Source organism: Aquarana catesbeiana, linkage group LG01 (genome assembly GCF_042186555.1).
Source record: "Aquarana catesbeiana isolate 2022-GZ linkage group LG01, ASM4218655v1, whole genome shotgun sequence".
Classification (NCBI taxonomy): Eukaryota; Metazoa; Chordata; class Amphibia; order Anura; family Ranidae; genus Aquarana; species Aquarana catesbeiana.
This window is the reverse complement of record NC_133324.1, coordinates 214,649,614-214,670,527: the sequence shown is the minus strand read 5'-3', so window position 1 is coordinate 214,670,527 and position 20,914 is coordinate 214,649,614. Positions and strand designations below refer to the sequence as shown.

The 20,914-nt window shown below is 40.3% G+C and overlaps 1 protein-coding gene across 5 annotated transcripts in view; it reads left to right on the top strand.

Moving 5' to 3' along the window:
• MARCHF3 (membrane associated ring-CH-type finger 3) overlaps positions 1 to 20,914 on the top strand; it is a 318,136-nt gene that overhangs the window by 181,123 nt on the left and 116,099 nt on the right. For 3 of the 5 annotated variants that reach the window (XM_073624875.1, XM_073624907.1, XM_073624892.1), the window contains exon 2: positions 16,858 to 17,098. In XM_073624875.1, the coding sequence (XP_073480976.1) occupies positions 16,914 to 17,098 (185 nt within the window). In that variant the 5' untranslated portion in view covers positions 16,858 to 16,913. Of the gene's footprint in view, positions 1 to 16,311; positions 16,467 to 16,580; positions 16,651 to 16,857; positions 17,099 to 20,914 lie in introns of those variants that run through there. The other 2 variants (XM_073624884.1, XM_073624901.1) reach the window with 2 other exon arrangements.

The following is a 20,914-nucleotide window of genomic DNA, read 5'->3' as shown; positions in this document are numbered from 1 at the left end:
CCACTGATCTGAACCAAGAAAAAAATTTGTGAGGGTGTCTTGCATTGGAAACATGCTAACTTACTGTACTTCGGCTATATTGGATATTGTCACTGTGTTTAAATTGCAAGCAGTCAGCTTAATACACAGTTGAAATACCTAAGGATTAACTTTTTTTAAGATTCTTTCACATGGGCCGGATCCATTTTTCTCCACAGGTGATCTGTCCGCTGATCCTCTGCTGAGCTGGGCGGGTGGATGACAAGGTCTGTGTCCGCTCTGTTTATGCAGACTGGACAAGGACACAGGCTGTTCTGCTCCTATGGGCGTTCGAATGTAAACAAGCCACTTGTCTTTTTTACACCTGACAACCCTCTGATCCAATCTGGCCAGACGGAGGGGAGTAGATCCTCTACAATTTGTTTTTGACGGATTCAAAAAGCAAAGGATTCGGAAAGATTTGCTAGAAACCTCAGTCCAAGCTGTATGGCTGTAAAGGTAGCGTATCATTCTCAGATGCTGGCAATGAGTTCCTCTATTCTGTTGTTAATGTTTCTCTTTTTTATTAACAGTTTGCAAAATTACATACAAAAATGTATTATTGTTGAGTTCTGACATCAATTCCCTGATAGTAGGAATAGAGGGCATTTGCCAATGTCTGAGAATCCATGTTCTGTCTGCGGATAACAGGAATCAAAGAAGTATTTTTAAAATTTTTGTACTTGACCCTAATTTAATACACAGAATGGCCACATCTGGCATCTAAGGCCAAGTCGTCCCTGTGATCAAGTGATAAATTTGACATATGAAATGTCCAGAAGAGCAATAAGTCCACCATATATGGAGCAAAGTGCCACCTTCCTCTCCACAGCTCCAATACCAATCTGGAACTGATGGTATTATTTTATATAGTATGGCAGGACATATTATCTTGTTAGAAGTTTATCATTTCTCTCTTGGGTCTGAATGGCAATACTTTGATTTATAGGTCAAAAAAGAATGATTTGTCCTAGTCAGCCTCTCAAATGGAATGTCCCAGTTCTCTCTCTCAGTCTCTGGTATAAATGGGGCATTTGGGAAACACACTATTTTAAAAGTATGATGAAAATGGAAGTGTCTAAGTTGTAAATAATGGCAACTGAAAGTTTATGAAAACATTTAACTTATGAGGAAAGTCAATGTTGACTGTTCTATCCAATATCTCAGCTTCTCTATTGGTCACAAAGGCAGCCCTTTACCTAACTAAAGAGAGCTCAGAATGGAGCTGGGCCATCACAGATTTTCATATAATGGGTACCTATATCTTTGGAACTACTGATTGGTATGACATGCAGTTTAAACTAAAGATTTTTTTTTTTTTCCATTATGTGCTAACACTAAATACTAAAATACTCTGCAAATAACAGAGACTTGCATATGTCTAACCTCTAGCTACAAATCAGCTGTTAGGTTTTATCACTTTAGGGCAAACCAAACAATGTAACATAATGTTCTAAAAGGCGTTATGTGTGGATACAGACAGTCCCCGAGTTACAAACATCCGGCTTACATATGACTTCTACTTACAAACAGAGGGAGACAACAGGAAGCGAGAGAAAATCTACCCCGAGGAAGGGAAAATTCACTCCTGTAAGAGTTATCATGGGAAAAAGGTGTCTCCATTGAAGCTTTATCACCAATCCTTGTTTCCAGAACAACCCAAAATGTTCAAAATCTAATTGTTAAGGGGACAGAAAGTGAGGTGAAATCTTCTGACCAAGGACACAAACAGTAAAACAAACATTACAGGGGTGTTAACCCTTCCCTATGCTATCCAAAAAACCTAAAAATATTTTTTTGGTTGGAGTTGCATTTAAAAATGTATTTGTTCCAACTTGCATACAAATTCAACTTAAGAACAAACCTACAGAATCTTGTTTGTAACCCAGGGACTGCCTATATAGATATTCTAAAAAGTGTATTTTGTACTTCTATAAATACTGTATGTATAGTTTATCAAGAGTACAATAGATTTGACAGCAAATGCCCCTACTTTAAGTAAAATTAGAAATGATTCTTCTTGTACATATTCAGCAAAACAGATCAGACTCCGAGAAAATGAAATTTTATTTTAGTGTGTGAAAAGAACAAACATTCATCATTTCACAATTTGTAACTCTCTTGTGATTCCCAGTTTTGCAGTATGCTCTGTGGCCTGAGGAATTTTATAGTAATTATTTTAAATATCTGAATTAGGATTATTTTAGTTGTATACACATGCCTGCTCGTAAAAAAATGGGCAGTTCACTTGTAAAGCATTAAGCAGTTAGAAAAAAATTTTAATCAATATTTAGAGATTTGTTTAACCACTTGAGGTCCGGGCCATAGCCGAATGACAGCTACAGCGCGGACCTCAATTTCCGGGAGGCCGTCATGGGACGTCCTCCCCTGTGCACGCGCATCCTGCAGGGCCCGCGGTGTGCGCGCTGTGATCACCGAGTCACGGAGACTCGGATGATCACAGATCCGAGTAAGGGGCCGGTCCCGGCCCCTTACCATGTGATCAGCTGTCAGCCAATGACACATGATCATATGTTGTAAACAAAACCTCGGTGATCGGTTTCGTTTTCTCCTCACGCTGACAGCGTTAGGAGGAAAAACAAGCTGATCACCGTCTTATGTCAAAGGGACATAGGTCCCGAAGAGGAAGGAGGCACATATGCCTCATCTGTGCCAACAAGTGCCATCTGTCATTGCCACCTGCCAGTGCCCACAAGTGCCACCTATCAATGCCCACCAGTGGTGCCAATCAGTGCCACCTAGCAGTGCTGTCATCAATCAGTGCCCAATCAGTGCCCATCACCGCCACCCATCAGTGCCCATCACTGCCACCTATCGGTGCCCATCAGTGCCGCCTCATAGCGTACATCAACGAAGGAGAGAAATTACCTGTTTGCAAAATTTTATAACAAAATATTAAAAAAAAAATTTTTTTTTTTTTAAATTGCCTTTTTCATTTTTTTAACAAAAACTAAAAACCGCAGAGGTGATCAAATACCATCAAAAGAAAGCTCTGTTTGTAGGAAAAAAATTATAAAAATTTCATTTGGGTACAGTGTTGTATGACCGCACAATTGTCATTCAAAGTGCGACAGTGCTAAAAGCTGAAAATTGGTCTGGACAGGAGGGGGGTTTAGTAAGCAAGTGGTTAAACACACAAATTAGATAAATGTGGTGTTTCCAATATCAACCAAGCAGGAGCTAGCCCTTATTATCTTAACTGAAACAATAAAGTGACATAAAAATTCAATTTCTGTGTTTAAGCCAACACAGGCACAGTCCACTGCATTATTTTAGATAGAGAAGGCAATGACAGGCTTTAAACGTAGAAATAGAACCACCATAAGCTTATTGGTAGAGGGAAATGTATGTGCAACCCCCAAAAAGGTGTGCAGAGACAAAGCCATGTGTTTCATCTAAAAGGACCATAACTAGCCATTAGCAGTGCGACCAATTTGAACATCTTTTGCAACATTCCTGTCATGTTGCGAAATCTTAGCTCAACGGTTTGCCAATTATTCCCCTTTCTATGGCTAAAATGGAAGAAACCTTTGATCACGTGTGCACAATATCCATATTTTGAGTAGAACACTAGTTGGCCCCAAAAGATGTATTGTACCTTACACGATGGACAAGTCTCTCTCCACCTGTATTTCTTGGTAAGAGATCTGCCCATCTACAGTTTCTCAACTTCTACAGTCTGTACTATTTAGTATTTCTCCTTCAGTCTATTTGTCTGCTGCCAAATGCAGAAAGGAATGAGTCACGCTATATTGATGCTGCTTGCAACACACAGATTGAATACCCCATTCTGACTGGAGATGAGCTTGGGCATCTTCCATACTCTTCTCTAACCTGATCTCCTGAACTCTTGATTTTTTTTTTTTTGCATTCCAGTAAACTGCTGGCTGAGTCATTCCCCACCTGTAGTTCATTGGAGTACAAAAAGAGGGAGTTCAGAGTTTGGGTTAGACATGAGTTCAGTGGTCGCCCTCTCTTCTGACTAGCATTGTATATAAGGACAGTTAGGAATGCCCACTGCTTATTGTCCAATGTATATCTATTTATCTAGCCACTTTCAAACATGTATTTTCCTGAGAGACACTAGCACACTGCTAGGCAGACCTACTACTTCCAGTTTATCGTATGAAATACCACAATCTAGGCGGCTGGTAAATCCCATCCATGACTCTGCCCTGGACCCAAAGACTCTATCGATCTATCTTTTATGAAATAAGGCTGTTTGAAGGACAATAAGGATGTATATAGTGCAATAGCCCATGCATACTAATAAGATTTGTTTATTAAATTTGGGTCATTGTAACATGAATTCTGATTGGCTGTTATGGATAAATGCATTTTGCACATTCTCATTTTCAATCTCATTTATCTCTTGCCCACTTGCTACCTGCTTTCACAGCTTCTTTCTATAATTACTCTCCACATTCATATGTCAGTGATAGAAGACCATTTGGATAATCTGCTGCATTTCGCCGCTCACTGGAAGACAGAAATGCCAATAAGGGTGATATACGTGTAAACTTTTCATTGAATAGGATTAAAAATACTCACTTTACTAAGATTACAGGCTGGCCGGTTTTAATTAATTTGAGGTATTATATTCTTTACAATGAAAGTTTACAAGGAAATTACTATTGTTGTCCTTTCCCGTCTATGAGCTCTGCCACACTATGCACATTCTGCACCATGTATTCTTGATGCATGTTGTAAATAGGATTCATTTGAAACAGAGACCTGATAGTAAACGGGATTAATTTGGAACATTGAGCAGTGACTAGCTGTGTACCACAAGGCTCTGTACTAGGTACTGTTTTATTTAACCTAATATGTAAGTGATGTAACTAAAGGTTTGGTTGGCAAGGTATGTCTTGTTGCTGATGACAAAAGGTGCACAGTGAGCTTTTCATCTCTGAAGGTGTCTGTAATGTGGAACATGATTTGGCATTGCTGGAAGATTGGTCAAAGCACTGGAAAGTATCTAAATGTAAAATAACCCCTTGATATAGTACAGTATTGGGTAAAACAGTGTTGGCCAGCACTACAGAGGAGAGATTTGGGGGTACTTATTTTAGATGACTGCAAAATGAGCAAACTGTGTGGCCATGCAGTGGGAAAAGCAAATAAAATTCTTGGCTGCGTCACTAGAGAGATCACCAGCTGGAGGTAGGAGGTCCTGATTCCTTTTAAATAGATCTTTAGGCCCGTTTCACATGACTGTTTCTCTTTATTTTTAGAAGACCAGATTGGAGGTAGGCGGGTGTATATGGACACAAGATCGTTTACACCAGCCAGTACATAGGGTGTGGACTGTCTGATCAGGTCCACCTGAAAAACAGACAAGCGGACCTGATCGGACAGTCCATTTACCCCTATGGACCGACTGGTGTAAATGGTCTTGTGTCCATTTACACCCGCCTACCTCCGTCTAGGCGAATTGGATCAGAGGGCAGTACTCCTGGCCGCCCGTAGAGCAGAACCTGAGCAGACACAGACCTGTCATCTGCCAGCTGTGCTCTGATCAGCGGACAGATTCCCTTCTGATCAAAACTGAGTCCAACCCATGTGAAAATGACCTAAGTTAGACCTCGTTTAGAATACTGTGTCTGTTTCTAGAGACCTCACTTACACAAAGATAGAACAAGTCCAGAGACGGAAAACAAAATGGTGAAGGGTCTGAGGAATAAAACCTATCAGGAGAGGCTTCAGGAACTTAATATGTACAGTCTGTAGGAAAGAAGGGAAAAGGGAGACATGACTAAGCCTTTAAATACATCAAGGGGCTGAATAAAGTTCAGAAGGGCAATATTTTCAATATGAAGCCAAGATCAAGAACACATGGACATGACCTCAAATCAGCAGGAGGATGGTTCATTTTACTGAAAGAGTGGTCAATGCTTGAAATAGACTTTCAGTAGATGTAGTGAGTCAGTCAACAGCAAATGGATTCAAACACGGATCGATTGTATACTCAGATAACAAAAAGTTTACAAAAAACCTGAAAAACAAAACAAAAAAAAATCATATACTGTATTACACAAAAAAAAAAAAAAATTGGGGGCAGACTCGATGAACCACTTGGTCTTTTTTTCTGTCATTGCTATGCGTGTGTGTGTGTGTTTTTAACGTGTATGTGTATGCGGTTGTGTACAGTTTTCTTCTTTGTGCATTATACGAAGTGAGGGGAATGTAGAATGTAGATTTTTTTTGATGCAGTTACAATGCAGAAAGTTGCGCAATATGTGTATTTTTTTACATTCATACTTTCATTTCAATAGAGCTACCCTGTCAATATCCTAATGGAATTCAGTGAGTGCCACCCTGTAAAAGGAATAAGCGAAATACTTCCTGTTCTGTAGATATTGAAGGAACGATCTTTTCAACGTTCTGGGCTCTGGGGGGGAAACAATTTCCTACACACCCGTAAATGTTGGATAGCAGCAATGCTTGGTGCTCTTAAAAAAAAAAAAAAAAAAAAAAAGCAGAGATATTGCTTGGCAACCACCAGACAGGTAAGTATTTAGGGTATTGTTTTTACAGGATGGCATTTCCTGAGTTGCTTAATAACATGGTCACTTTTAAAGCATCTGAACATACAAAATGAAGTTGAAGAATTTAGATCTAAACTAGCCATCTAGGATTGAATTGCATTTTCATGCAGTGAAAGTAATGGGATTTTCTGCAGGAAACAGAGGTTTGAATGGGCCTGTGGCATAAGTAATAGATTTCCAGCTGCACTGACAGATACCCCCCTGAGCCCTTCAAACTCGCAATTGATTTACCCTCCGTGACTGGGAGCCAGCTGCCCACAATGAAAGTCCCTGTTCTGCGCCCCTTTTCTTCTTTCAACCATCCTCCCTTACTGCAAAACGTGACTGTCATATCTCACCATGGCCTGTATACACAACATATTATATGCTGGAGGAATCCAACTCTACAATGCCCGGTAGCCAGTCTGCATCAGTGTTCCATGTCTGCTCTTCTCTCAGTCACCAGAGACTGGATCCCATTAAAATCCTCAATCACATCCGTGCTTGGAATAAACACACTTTTGCTAGTATACAATAAAATCATGTTTATGCTTATACTACCTACAGCTGAGTGTGCATATGTAATTAGGGCTGTATGAGTAGCTTCATAAATACCATATATAGTTAAATGTGCGTAACGCGATATACGCCAGCATGTGTTTGTATAAGCTGGAGCCGCTGGTAGTTTTGGGTCCTTTTCTCTTGTCTAGCCCTTTGTGAGACCTCACCCTCACTGACACCACCAGAATACCTCATCTTGGAACACCCAGCAGATGCAAAAAATTATACACACCACCTTTTAGAAGATAAGCAGACTGTATTGGCAGATTAAGATAACAAAATATAACAAAGCAGATTGGCACATGAAAGTCATGAACACATCAGTAATGGTGTAATATACTCCACAAAGGTACTTCTAAAGTCGTTTATCCCCAAATATACTGTAACACAAGGAGTGTAAACAGTAGCTCTCCGTATGCGATGTTACACCTCAAGTGACCAGCGGGAATTACGAAGAGGTGTAGTAGACCATGTCACGTGACGTGAGGGCTCTCAAAGAGGCTAGGTTTAGGCCTTCGCACTGAAACTCTATAGTAGAACCAAGTCTTTGATGAACTTCTGCTGGCTATGTTGGGTTTTTTCAAAACTGTTGGCGCGCAAGGTGATGAATCGAAGGGTAGCGTTCAACAGCAGTATATTCTACAAATATACAGTATATACAAATAGTGTAATGCTGCAATCGCCCCATATATTACACAGGTTGGGCTCAGCAGTTATACTGTATATACTCCTTTTGTGGTGATAAGTGCAAAGAGTAGGGCAAGCCCAAAGGTAGTAGCTAGGGTTTAGGAGACAAGGATGTGATGTGTCAATGGCAGTCAGATGGGAAGCAAGAACAAAGTCAGCACTCTGGAATCCCAACAGACTTATGTCTGTGAAGTAGCAATGAATGTAGCAACAGGTGGTAAGTCTCAGAGAGTACTGTAGAGTGTCAATGGATGAGAATAGCTTGTTTATGGGCAGGTGGATTATAACTGCAATATTGGTCAGAGACCCTCTCACCAGATTCCTTTCTTGACAATCCTCTGGTAGCAATCGATGCACTGTAGGGTGTGTGGGGGGGGGGGGGGGGCAGTTGTCTAGAAGTACAGTAAAAGCATCAGCTGAAGCGATGGCATCTCTTACAGCGATTCTGGATGCAGGTGTTACTGCAGTCACTATCTGGTTCAGCCTCCCCGGTCTAGTGTCCAGCTAATCCAGCACAGCAGACCATTCTCTGGGCACAGTACAGCTTGACACAGCACAGCTCTATCTCCTCAGTCCTCTCCGGTTGGCACACTTCCCCAATTACCCCAGCTCTTTCCCAGGCTTTTGCTTATATCTGACCCCTTCTGCCCTGAGTGACTATGGGCCTTGTAGTTGCAGCCCAGGGATGGTTATAGTTGAGATCCTCCCAGACTGCTCCTGTGTAAAGTCAGTCACAGCTAGGTAAGCGTAACTGACATCGCCATCTTGTGGACAAAGAAAGGACTGCTATCGGTAATATTGCCAATTGTTACATATATAATTTAATGTGTGTATGTGTATTTGTATGAATTTGTGTCCACTTTGGTCGGACAATGGGCCATGTCCCACTCAAAAATCGGACAAAGTATAGTGGATGTTTACTGAACACATACACGGCTTGTTTCCTGCTGACAAGCCCTGTATGTGCCTCAACCAAAGCTGCCTTAAGCTGGCCATACCTTTGATCGAAATGCGTCCGATTCAGCAGGGACTGGCTGAATTTCTATCAGCAGCTGTCACCGATTGACAGAAGTCGATTGTATTATCAACTTCTGTCGAAGGGACGTGTTGGAAAATTGTTATCGATTAGTGACTGCAGCCAATCAACCACAGCCCCTGATTAGGGTGTTGCCGTCAGAACACACAAAACAGCAGGGAGTGGATTCCTCCATCCACCTTGTTTGTGCAGATGGAAGAATCTGTAAGTTTTCTCGGTTCAGCCTGTTGGCTGAATCAAATAAAAGAGAACAGTGTATGGCCAGCTCTGGTCACATTCCACTAGCCGCAGTGCACCCAGGCGCAACAGTGTACAGTTGTAATTTATTTATGCGCATGTTTACAAAAATGTGTATATTTTGTGTCCTGTATGTATCTCCTGGTCACCTTACTATTTTTTTCTTCTTTCTTTGTTGGTGAGAATTTACTTTTGATGTGTATAAAGCTTATACGCTTGTAGAATTTTGTTTGACATTTTTTGTTTTAAGAAGGTTTTTTTTAGTTTTTGAATCATTAGTGGGGTCAACCATAGTGACAAGAAAATTCGAAGGAGGATGCAAATTTTTTCTCAAACAAACAAATCTCTAACCGTGTATATGGTTTTGCTTTGTAAAGGCCTTTTATTTCCAAAATTGAATGTTAAAAACCGTTTTAAAGTACTTTTCAAATGACATTCATCGAGTGGTCAAGTGTACTGATCATTTTCCTATGAAAATTCATGTGAATGTAAAAAATGTAATAGAGTATGGCCAAATTAAAGTGGTTGTAAATGGCGTTCTGACCACCACGGTAAGGGAGGGCATTCTTCTCACTGTCTTAATTAAATGTAAAGGGCATTTTCTCAATGACCCCCCCCACGCTGCACTAATTTTAACAGGGGTTCCGTCACCTGAAAATTCATTCAAGGGTTCCGCTGGGGTACAAAGGTTGGGAGAGGCTCAAGCAGAAAAACTTCACATTAATTCTAGACAAGCGCAATTACCATATCTCTAGTTTATTATCATCATTACTGTCCCTGCAGCTAATAAATAGTCTGAGAATTGCTCTTTCTTATTCTTGTAATATGGTTTATGTGGATTATTGTTCATTGATTTTACTTTCTAAAGGTTATTATTTTTTTATTTTTTTTACCTAAACTGTTTTTGTATTATCCAGCCAGAAAGCAACTGTCCTTCCAACAGAGTAATGTGGTCTAGGAGACTCCCACGGAGACCTTGTGCAGACCCAGACATCCTCCCTCACTGCAAGGCAATGTGCACTAGAGCGCGCACACAGACACACTAAACCAAGCATTCTGTCTATAGTAAGACGCACACCAGTCCAGCACTGATGCAGCATATACACACTAATTTAGTATTCATACACACAAGCATGTATAATGCAGTGAAGTGCATGCTGCATTCTGATATTCATATAGTAGGCACAGTTGGCAAAGAACTTGAACCATTTTATAGAATAACAACTAGAGCTGATTAAAAAAAAAAAAAAAAAGATAGAAAGAAAATGAGAAGCCATAGCAACCAATCAAGTTCAAGCTGGCATTTTACTAGAGCAGGAAATGAAATGAAATATGTTTTAATCAATGCAGATTAAAACGCATGAGCCACAGCTGTTAAAGCACATCAGGTCTTATGCCTTTTAGATCGAGCAATTTTGTCTCATATGCGTGCTACAATTGAAGTTTGTGAAGCTTTGACTATATATTTATATATTTAATATGTATTATCCTTGCAAATTAAAGGCCAGTGTACACAAGACTTTGAGATCATTTAAGTAAATCTAAGAGCAAAATCATAAAATTATATACTAAATCTACTAGTCCATCTAACACTACCCACCTTTTTTTGGAAATGTTATAGATCGGCACCTCCTATCCTCAAATTGATTAGTGGTTCCAAATTAATAACTGCAGTAGGGAACAGACACAAAAGATACACTCCGTATCTTTCCAAATAACAGTTCTGCTTTATTATGACGCAATTAAAGGTTTTTATACACATGATTAGGTAGGTATCACAATAATATTACAATTATACTTTTATGGTAACATAGGGGTGTAACATAGGCAGGCTAATTCTAATCAGAACTCAAAAGAATACAAACATGTACTGAAAACATTATTAGTGCTGTGTGCAATACAGACAAAATAGAATACAATTATATACAGAACATACAAATTTCCTTTACACTCTCCACAAGTTGACAATGTGCAAGTGCTGTGCAAGGGTGGCTATATTGCTCCTCAGTAGATGCAGTGGAAAAGTGTGTGTAGCCACGCTAAGACAGGAAGTGTGTTTCTGGCTGGATTGCCTGGTAAAAATAAAGGGGGAAAAAGTTCTATTTAAAAAAAACGAATTCCGCCACTACATCTAACCATTGGTAAGCTACAATAGTAAGAAAAATGAGGGAGCCAGGATGGATAAAAAAACAAAGCGAAAACAAAAAAATTAATTTTAGCCCAGGTTCACATCAGTGCGGCTTTGAAATTGTGCTACTTCAGCGTGATTTCAAAGCCGCAAATCAGTGCAATTTGGACCTCCGATTTCACAGCGGATTGCGACTTAATTTAACAAAAGTCAATGAACTCGCAAAAAAGTAGTGCAGGAACCTTTTTATTAATGTTGCTGAAAATAGAGTTGCACCGACTTGAAGGGTTCTATTGCCGGCACTGGGGTGCAACTTGTCATGGGACTTGTCATGTGATTTTAAAATGTCAAATTGCATGAAAAAATGCCCTGGTGTGAACCAGGGCTAAAGGTCAGTGTGAAATGTATAGAGAAATAAAGCAAAGCACAAACCAAGCTCAATGTGCCCACGTGGCAAATACAGAGCAAAGGCAACACAATACATCCCAAGCTGATACTTAAACATCTTTGTATACCAACCCTTACCGATAGTTTATGCCTATTTATCCATCCTAAATGCCCTATGTATGGCTATCCTAATGAATATCACTAAACCCAAGAGCAAAAATGTAAAATATTGCAGCTTACAGTCCTTAGATATGCTGGCTACATTTTTTTTTTTCAAAGTAGGAACATTTTCCACAAATGCAATGTGCTTGTACATTTGTAGTCCATATCAGGAGAGCAGTCTAGGGTGTCCATCATGGCTCCCTCCACAAATCAGTTATGTAGCCACCCAGGGAAACGAAATTAGTTATTTGCAGGATTAATGGGTGAAAATACAGAAAAAGAAGCTTGAACAATGAATGCAGCCACCACACCAAGATCTAGTAAGCTGCAATATGTAAAATTTTTGGGTTCAGATACAGATTAAAGGGGTTCTTGTTGAACACCGGGGGTCCCACTGCTTTCAATCCAGATTAAATTTTTTTCTGTATATTTAAAAAATAGCCCCGTATTTGTTTCAGAGCCATGTAGAAGACTGTTGTAACATGGTGGCAACTTTAGAATACAAGAAAACCCCTACACTTGTAGGCCAATACCTAACGATGGACCTCACCACTCAGTATTGGCCTGCAAGTGCATTGGTTTTCTGCATTGTGGATAAAACCCTCTACTCAAAGCTGACTAAAGCTCATACATTATGGTACGTATAACTGAACCTGTTTTCCTTAATGATGAGATTTTACAATACTTCACTGGAGCTGACAGTTTTGTTTTTGTTTTTCAAACTCATAATGTGTACCAGGCTTAAAGCTGTTTAAATTCATTAGATGATGGTCAGGTGTCTTGATACAATGGGACCACTTAGAGAGGGTTCACACTGGTACAACAAACGCTCCGACATTGGGAGCTCATGTCGTGTGAAAATCAATGGTTCCCTATGAGAGCCGTCTTAACTGGTCCGACACAAGTCGGTCTGACTTTGAAAATGCTCCCTGCACTACTTTGGTCTGACTTTGATCCTACTTCAGCCTATTAAATATCACTGAAGTCGGATCAAAAGTGGATCGCCGTCTTGACTGATCCAAATTTGGCATGCAGCTTTTGCTTTAATGATCTTGAAGGAGAACTCCACGCCAAAATTAAAAACAAAACCGGCATGGGTTCCTCCTCCAAGAGCATACCAGGCCCTTCGGTCTGCTATGGATTTTAAGGGGAACCCCAGATCCCGGCCCCCCACCCTATGTGAATGAGTATGGGGTATATTGTACCCCTACCCATTCACCAAAAAAAAAAGTGTCAAAAATAAAACACATTACACGTATTTTTAAAGTAATTTATTAGGCAGCTCCGGCGTCTCTTCCAATCCGTTCTCCCCTCTGCGTCTCTTCTGTGTCCTCCGCTGATGTCTTCTGCCTATGTTGGTTCTTCTCCCCTCTTTGGTTCTTCTCTACTCTCTCTGGTTCTTCTCCCTCTGTCCACTGTGTTCTGCCGGGTCTCCGCTGTTTTCATGCTCTTTTTCACGCGTTTTCTCCACTGTCTTCTCCCTCTGTTCTTCTTCCGTTGACGCTCTCCCGCTCTAATGCCGGGTGTGCGGTGTGCCACTACTTATATTGGCATGGGGCGGGGTCACCAAAGGTCCACCCCTTATGACGTCACCACCCATCATGCCCCGGGCGGTGATGTCATAAGTCCTCCAGATGACGTCAAACGGTGACCTCCTTTCATTAGTGGCTCTTTTATGTTGTTACCTGGGCTGTTTATCTCTTTAGTATTCTCGTTTTTGAATTTACCTTACATCCATATTGATGGATAAAGTATGAATATATAATAGATTATATCGTCAATTCGGTCTGGCTGTACTATTTCAGATGTTTTTTATCTTGCATATTTTGTATATATATTTTTGTATTATTACTGTTACACTTTTTACTATTTGTTTTTGTAACACACGTTTCTGATTTAAACCACTTACGGACCGCCCGCCGCAGTTTTACATCAGCACTTTGAAGAGGAATATTGTTATGGCAGCAGCTAGCTGCCATAACCCCTGTATCCTCTTCTTCAGCGGGCGGTCCGCTTCAAGATAAAAGTGGTCTCTGCGGCCCTCCCCCTCCTGCTGTGCTCTGGTGCCCTCCGCCTCGGCAGCGGCGGAGGCGATCGGATCTTCTCCCTTGCTGGGTATGGAGATGAGTGAGGGGAAGATGGCCCCCACCCTCTCCATATCAATGTAGGGTGAAAGCAACGTCAAAACGTCACTTCTGCCCATAGCTCTTAAAGGGACATTTTTTTTTTTGTATTTTTTTAAATGACAATTTTTTTTTTTTTAATCGTATTTTAGTGTAAATATGAGATCTTAGGTCTTTTTGACCCCAGATCTCATATTTAAGAGGTCCTGTCATGCTTTTTTTCTATTACAAGGGATGTTTACATTTTTTTTTTTTTTTAAAGAAGAGTGTAAAAATTAAACACATACGTGAGTAGCGCCCGCATATGAAAACTGTGTTCAAACCACACATTTGAGGTATCGCTGTGATCGGTAGAGCTAGAGCAATAATTCTAGCCCTAGACCTCCTCTATAACTCAAAACATGCAACCTGTAGAATTTTTTAAACGTCGCCTATGGAGATTTTTAAGGGTAAAAGTTTGTCGCCATTCCACGAGCGGGCGCAATTTTGAAGCGTGACATGTTGGGTATCAATTTACTTGGCGTAACATTATCTTTCACAATATAAAAAAAATTGGGCTAACTTTACTGTTGTCTTATTTTTTAATTCAAAAAATTTTATTTTTTCCAAAAAAAGTGCGCTTGTTAGTCCGCTGCACAAATACAGTGTGACAAAGTATTGCAACGACCGCCATTTTATTCTCTAGGGTGTTAGAAAAAAAATGTATAATATTTAGGGGTTCTAAGTAATTTTCAATTTTGTTTTTCATTCTGCTGAATTAGAAAAACCTGTGTTTGGCCAGCCTTAGTAATAGGATTGACATTACCTTATTTTCCTTTGGCCAGGTCATATCGTATGAGCCACTGAACCATATCCATAGGCATGCTCACAGGGTGTGCTGCGTGTGCCTGGGCACACCCTAATCACCCTGTGCGGTTCTGATTCCCCATGCTTCCTGGCATCGCCTGTCTTTCCCCTGCAGTGCTGCAGTGCTGCCAGCTTCCCTCCTCTCCCGCTGGTTGCTGTGGGGGATGTTTGTGGATGGATGAATGAATGAACACAGTGAGTGATCTGTACCGATCACTCCTGTATTCATTCTTAAAGGGGTTGTAAAGGCAGAAGTTTTTGTCTCTAAGATAAAAAAACCTTCTGTGTGCAGCAGCAGCCCCCCTAACACTTACCTAAGGTCCTTCTTTGTCCAGGGATGTCCACAAGTGTCATCCAATATTTTTTATTGGCTGCCGCTGCTGTCAAAGTCAGCTAGCCAATCAGGGGAGAGGGAGCTGTTACTCGGCTCAGGTGCCCCCATAGTAAGTTGCTTGCTGTGGGGGCCCTCAACAGGAGGGTGGGGCCAGGAGCACAAAAGAGGGACCCGAGAAGAAGAGGATCTGTGCGAATCCACTGCAACAGAGTAACAGAGCAGATAAGTATAACATGTTTGTTATTTTTATAGGAAAAAAAACAAGACTTTACAATCACTTTAACTGAAGCATAGTAAACTATGTGAATGAACAGGATGCTGCTCAGCAAAAAGCATTCATTCACTGTCCAGTGCAGTCCATTTTACTCTGTTTAGACCAGGGGTAGGCAACCTCAGCCTTCCAGCTGTTTTGAAACTACAAGTCCCATGAGACATTGCAAGACTCTGACAATCACAGGCTTGACTCCTAGAGGCAGAGGCATGATGGGATTTGTAGTGTCACCACAGCTGGAGGGCCGAGGTTGCCTACCCCTGGTTTAGACCTTTGATATGTCACCAAAGCCCCCCCAACAGGGCTCCTTTAAAAAATTGTAAAAAAAAAAAGAATATCGTAAAAAATAATAAAAAAATAAAATTGTAAACAAAAATCTTAAAAATAAAAACTACTGGCACCATCTACTGCCCTACTGACAGCAATCTCTGCTCTGACACCATCCACTGCTCTGCTGATATACACACATGTGTGCTTGTGCACTGGGGTGCACACCCTAATGCAGGGGTAGGCAACCTGGGGCCCTTCAGCTGTTGTGGAACTACATTTCCCATGAGGCATTGCAAGGCTGTCGGTTACAATTACTCCCATGGGCATGATGGGACTTGTAGTCCTGCAACAGCTGGAGGGCCCCAGGTTGCCTACCCCTGCCCTAATGCACTAGGCTGCGCTCACCAATGACCTTATCCCTTTTAAAATTGAATGCAATTCCTAATTCACCAATATAAACAAAAGTTTGAAGAATTCATTGGACGGTGATTGAGTGTCTTTCCTGCCATACCCTGCTGGATGTGACAGACAGTGATAATTGATGTAAAGGGAACACAAATTGGCGTTTAGTGAGGCAGATTCATTAAGACTCTTGACATTAATTTAGTTTCTTTTGATGGTCAGCCCGCCTTGCGCAGCCCCTGGCGTGTGGAAAACTGATTTTCCACAGCCGTAAGTTGGAGCTTCCAGTCACCTGTATGTGACAGGAATTAAAATGAGGTTCAGGTCGCTCTATGACACTCCATGGATTATTCAGAAAAGACATCCGTTGCTACCTGATCATCCTGGCAGACAAGGAAATCGGCTATCATTACAGTAGCTGGAGCTGAGAGCGGCTGCTGTCCTGTCTGTGGAGCAGTAAGCGTTAAAGCCTGTTTTCCTGTGACATATTCTTTAGTGGGAGATTGTGTGTGTTTTTTTTGTTTTTTTTTAAAGCCGCACTTTTATTCTTCTCCTCTCCTGAACATCTGTGCCGTGAATCCTGCCTGTTACGCCGAACGATCCTTCTCATTAGTCAGGAGACAATAGTCATGTTTTATCGGTGATGTGTTTTGAGCAAGCTGCGTCTTTTCTGTTAATGCCAGCCTCCTGACTTAGGCGACACATAAAGTCAGGCCTAATATAATTCTGTGTGCCCACCAGAGAAAATAACTGCACTCTGTTTGCTCAATATCGAATGTGTGTGTGTGTGTGCCACGTGTCAAAAACAACAGGACCGATTTGTGATATTTTTCTTCTTTCTTTGCAGATGGAAATACAGTACGTATACGGAAGCTATTAGCACTATAATTGCTGTCTGTCACTATGACAACAAGCCGCTGCAGTCACCTGCCTGAGGTCTTACCAGACTGCACTAGCTCAGCACCCTCTGGAAAGACAGTGGAAGATTGTAGCAGTCTTGTGAATGGACAGCCACAGTATGTCATGCAAGTTTCAGCAAAAGACGGTCAGCTGCTATCTACAGTAGTACGGACTCTGACCACACAGAGGTAAGTACTGTCATCAGTGTTTTGTTACTCTTGTGCGTTTTGGGATGGCTGTGCTGCACCAAACCCCAGCACTGCCAATGTAAACAATGAGGACTTCAGTACATCATGGCAAGCCCACCATCAGTGATATGTAGTTTGTAGCAATAGAACAGAAAGGCAAGAATATGTATCTGCAGTTTTATTCGTTCACAGATCATTGTTTAAAAAAACTTCAGATTATGCCACGTTAACATTTTTATGTTTTTCTTTATTTTTGTACATTTTTATTTTGTAAGTTTAAAATTTTGTAAAAGGAAAAAAATATATAACCCAATTAAATCTTCCAAGTGATATACATGTGTGCTCACCATCCTCAGTGTTTTTTTTTTTTTTTTACTTTATTTTATTTTTTTTAAATTTAGGTACTCTGTCCTGTGGTGTTGACGGTATGGTGGTATAATAATATTAGACCTCATACACGCTATACAACTTTTGTTTTCAGATTTCCTTCAGATTTACCAAAACCATGTAGTGCAAGGGCCTGCCTGATTGCATACAAATTGAAACTCCTAAAATTTGACCTCATATTATATGGTTTTGGTAAATCTGAAGGAAAATAAATCTACAGAAAATTGGAGAGTGTGCATCCAGCTTTAGGTACTAGTATGTAATAGTATAATCGTAGTACTATAGAATTTTACCATGTACTTTTAGAGTCAGCAACGTGCTTTTACAAATCGTCTCTTTGCTGGGGCTGATGTCAGAATATTGCTGCTAGCATATTAACGTTATACTGTACATTTTTACGAAGTATGCTAAAGTTTTAACATCATTGTTTAGAGTAATGATAGTAGTTGACTAATGACTGCAGTTATATAAATGGGGGCGTGTGTGTATGTATATGTGTGTGTATGTGTGTATATGTATGTATGTATATGTGTGTGTATATGTATGTATATGTATATATATATATATATATATATATATATATATATATATATATATATATATATATATATATATATATATGTGTGTATGTATATATGTATGTCTGTGTGTGTATTTTATTATTATATTTATATTACAATTATATTTTTATTACATTTTTTTTATGTATTTATTTATTTTAATGAAGGGAGAGAGAAATATTTATGGAGGTAAAAAAACAGTCTGACTCATCTCCTAAGAACGAGATGGTCTGGAAAATGTTAGCGAGGATCTGCCAAAAAGAGGTGCATATTTGCAATGATCTGCAGATATTCTGAGGTGTTAGCATGTAAATTGCAGAAATTTCTTTCTTGAAATACCTGCAGTTGACAGATAAAAATCTGTGCACAGGTTGTGCTCTAGCCAGCTTATTTTGTGTCAACTCCCTGTTTAAAGTTTTAACAATATAAATGTAATTTAAAATTGTAATTGTTTTAAGTTAAAAGAATGAGATAATTTCTTAATGCCTATGCTGATAAGTCATGATCGTTTAATTATAGAGTTTGTGTTCATTGTCATAGAACCTAATGTTCTTAATATGCAAAGTTAATCAGCATTCAGCATCTATTATCTAATGACATGACATTTCTATCATTTTAAGGGCCAGTTCACACTAGCTGCACACTAAAACGATCCATTTTAGCATGCGGGCTAGTGTTCTAGTGTGCTGGCGGTGGGGGCGGTGCCTTGTTCTGTGAAAATGCGCTGTTTACTTTACTTTTTTTTTTAATTATTTAAACTGTATTGAAATGTAAAATTGCCATTTCATTCATATCTATGAACCTCTGCGGTGCAAAAACAAACAGTGACTTGAGGTGAACTCTGGAGTGTTAGGGAAAATGCAGCATGTTTGTATTTTTCTGCAATGCACTGCAACCCACCTGAAGGCAGCAGTTCAGTGTGAGCAGAACTCATACAACAAAAATTGTTTTCTATGTGCCCCTGCAGTGACTGATGTTGATCTCATTAAGAAAATATGCCGGCCACAGCACATAGTGTGAATGGGCCCTAAAAATGACTTTTGTTTTATGCACAATTACTGACATGACATAAAGTGCATAGCATAACAAGTAAAATCTTTATGCAGAAATGCGGGTGTGCCTGGCCTGTACAGAATCACTAAGAAAAACAAACAGAGGGTGCACTGGCCTAGTGCATTATCCCACGGATACTTTATTACAAATTGATAAAAAATATACTCACATAGCATGTAAGTTCACAGCACATCAAGCCACTAGCTCTTGGCATTTTCCTACCCCAAAGAGATGCTGTCTAGGATCCAAGTAGGCTTACACATTTTGAGGGTAAACCCTCTTATTCAGAGCCCAAAAAAATGAATTTTTATTTTCGCTCTTAAGAGGGTTTACCTTTGAAATGCATAAGCCAATTTTGATACTAGACGGCGCCTCTTTGGAGTTGGAACACTCAAACTTACCACTGTGCCAGGAGCTAGTGGCTTGATGTGCAGTGAAGAAAAGACAGGTCCACGCTAAACTTCTCTTCTGCATGAATACATTCCAGGTGCCTCCAAACAAATGCATAGCTCCCAACTGTTCCTAATTTTGAAGGACTGTCCCTGATTTGGGATAAAGTCCCTCTGTTCCTCTTTCCTCCTCATTTGTCCCTCATTTTGGTCTGATCTATATAGTTGTACATAAAATGCAGTGTTTAACTTTTTTAAAAAGTGTTTCCCAGTACTGAACCCTTCATCCAATTTCTAAATTGCTGCATTTGTAAATTTCCAAAGCCAGTATAATGGAATCGTAGTGGTAAAAAAAAAAAACACTTGTGGGTTTACCTCATCATTTTTTTTGTTTGTTTAATTCTCCTTTAAGGGGGCATTGCAGGGGGTCCTATGCTTACATACTCTTGCTAATAGGTGTCCCTCATTCCCATCTCAAAAAGCTGGGAGGTATGCAAATGGTGTGCAAAGTCATATGCCCCGTACACACGGTCGGATTTTCCGACGAAAAATGTGTGATAGGACCTTGTTGTCGGAAATTCCGACCGTGTGTGGGCTCCATCACACATTTTCCATCGGATTTTACGACACACAAAGTTTGAGAGCAGGATATAAAATTTTCCGACAACAAAATCCGTTGTCGGAAATTCCGATTGTGTGTACACAAATCCGACAGACAAAATGCCACGCATGCTCAGAATAAATAAAGAGATGAAAGCTATTGGCCACTGCCCCGTTTATAGTCCCGACGTACGTGTTTTACGTCAGAACGATCGTTTTTTCCAACAACTTTGTGTGACCGTGTGTATGCAAGACAAGTTTGAGCCAACATCCGTCGGAAAAAATCCATGGATTTTGTTGTCGGAATGTCCGAACAAAGTCCGACCGTGTGCACGGGGCATTACAGTTAATTTTCCTCAGAAAGTAGCCACAGACGGTGTAGGAAAGCCAGTTCCCTGCCAGAATGCTGCAGAGAATGATCCTTGCTTACTGTGTGGAAACAGTGTTTTTTTTGTCTGCAGAGATCTGACATGTTTCCTGCTGAGTTAGTTCTCCAATCAGCAGATAGAATGAACTTTGCTTTTTTTTTTAGAGCTTTAGCTCTGACTCAGCGGAGGGTATGACAAACCTCTGCAGAGAGACTACTGCTTCCACACAAAAAAGTCCTTCTCTGCAGCTAGCTGGAAGAGGACAGGCTTCTTGGCTGCTGTCTAAAGAAAATCGCATACAAGACTTTTCACACCATTTACTTTGATGCACCTGATTGTATGTAGCTGATTTAAACTGAAAGTTCAGATAGGTTCAAGTGTGTGGTCCTATCTCCATGTACCAAGCAATTGTTCATTTTTAGCACTGCATGACCATTTCCAGTCCATTATTTATGTCTG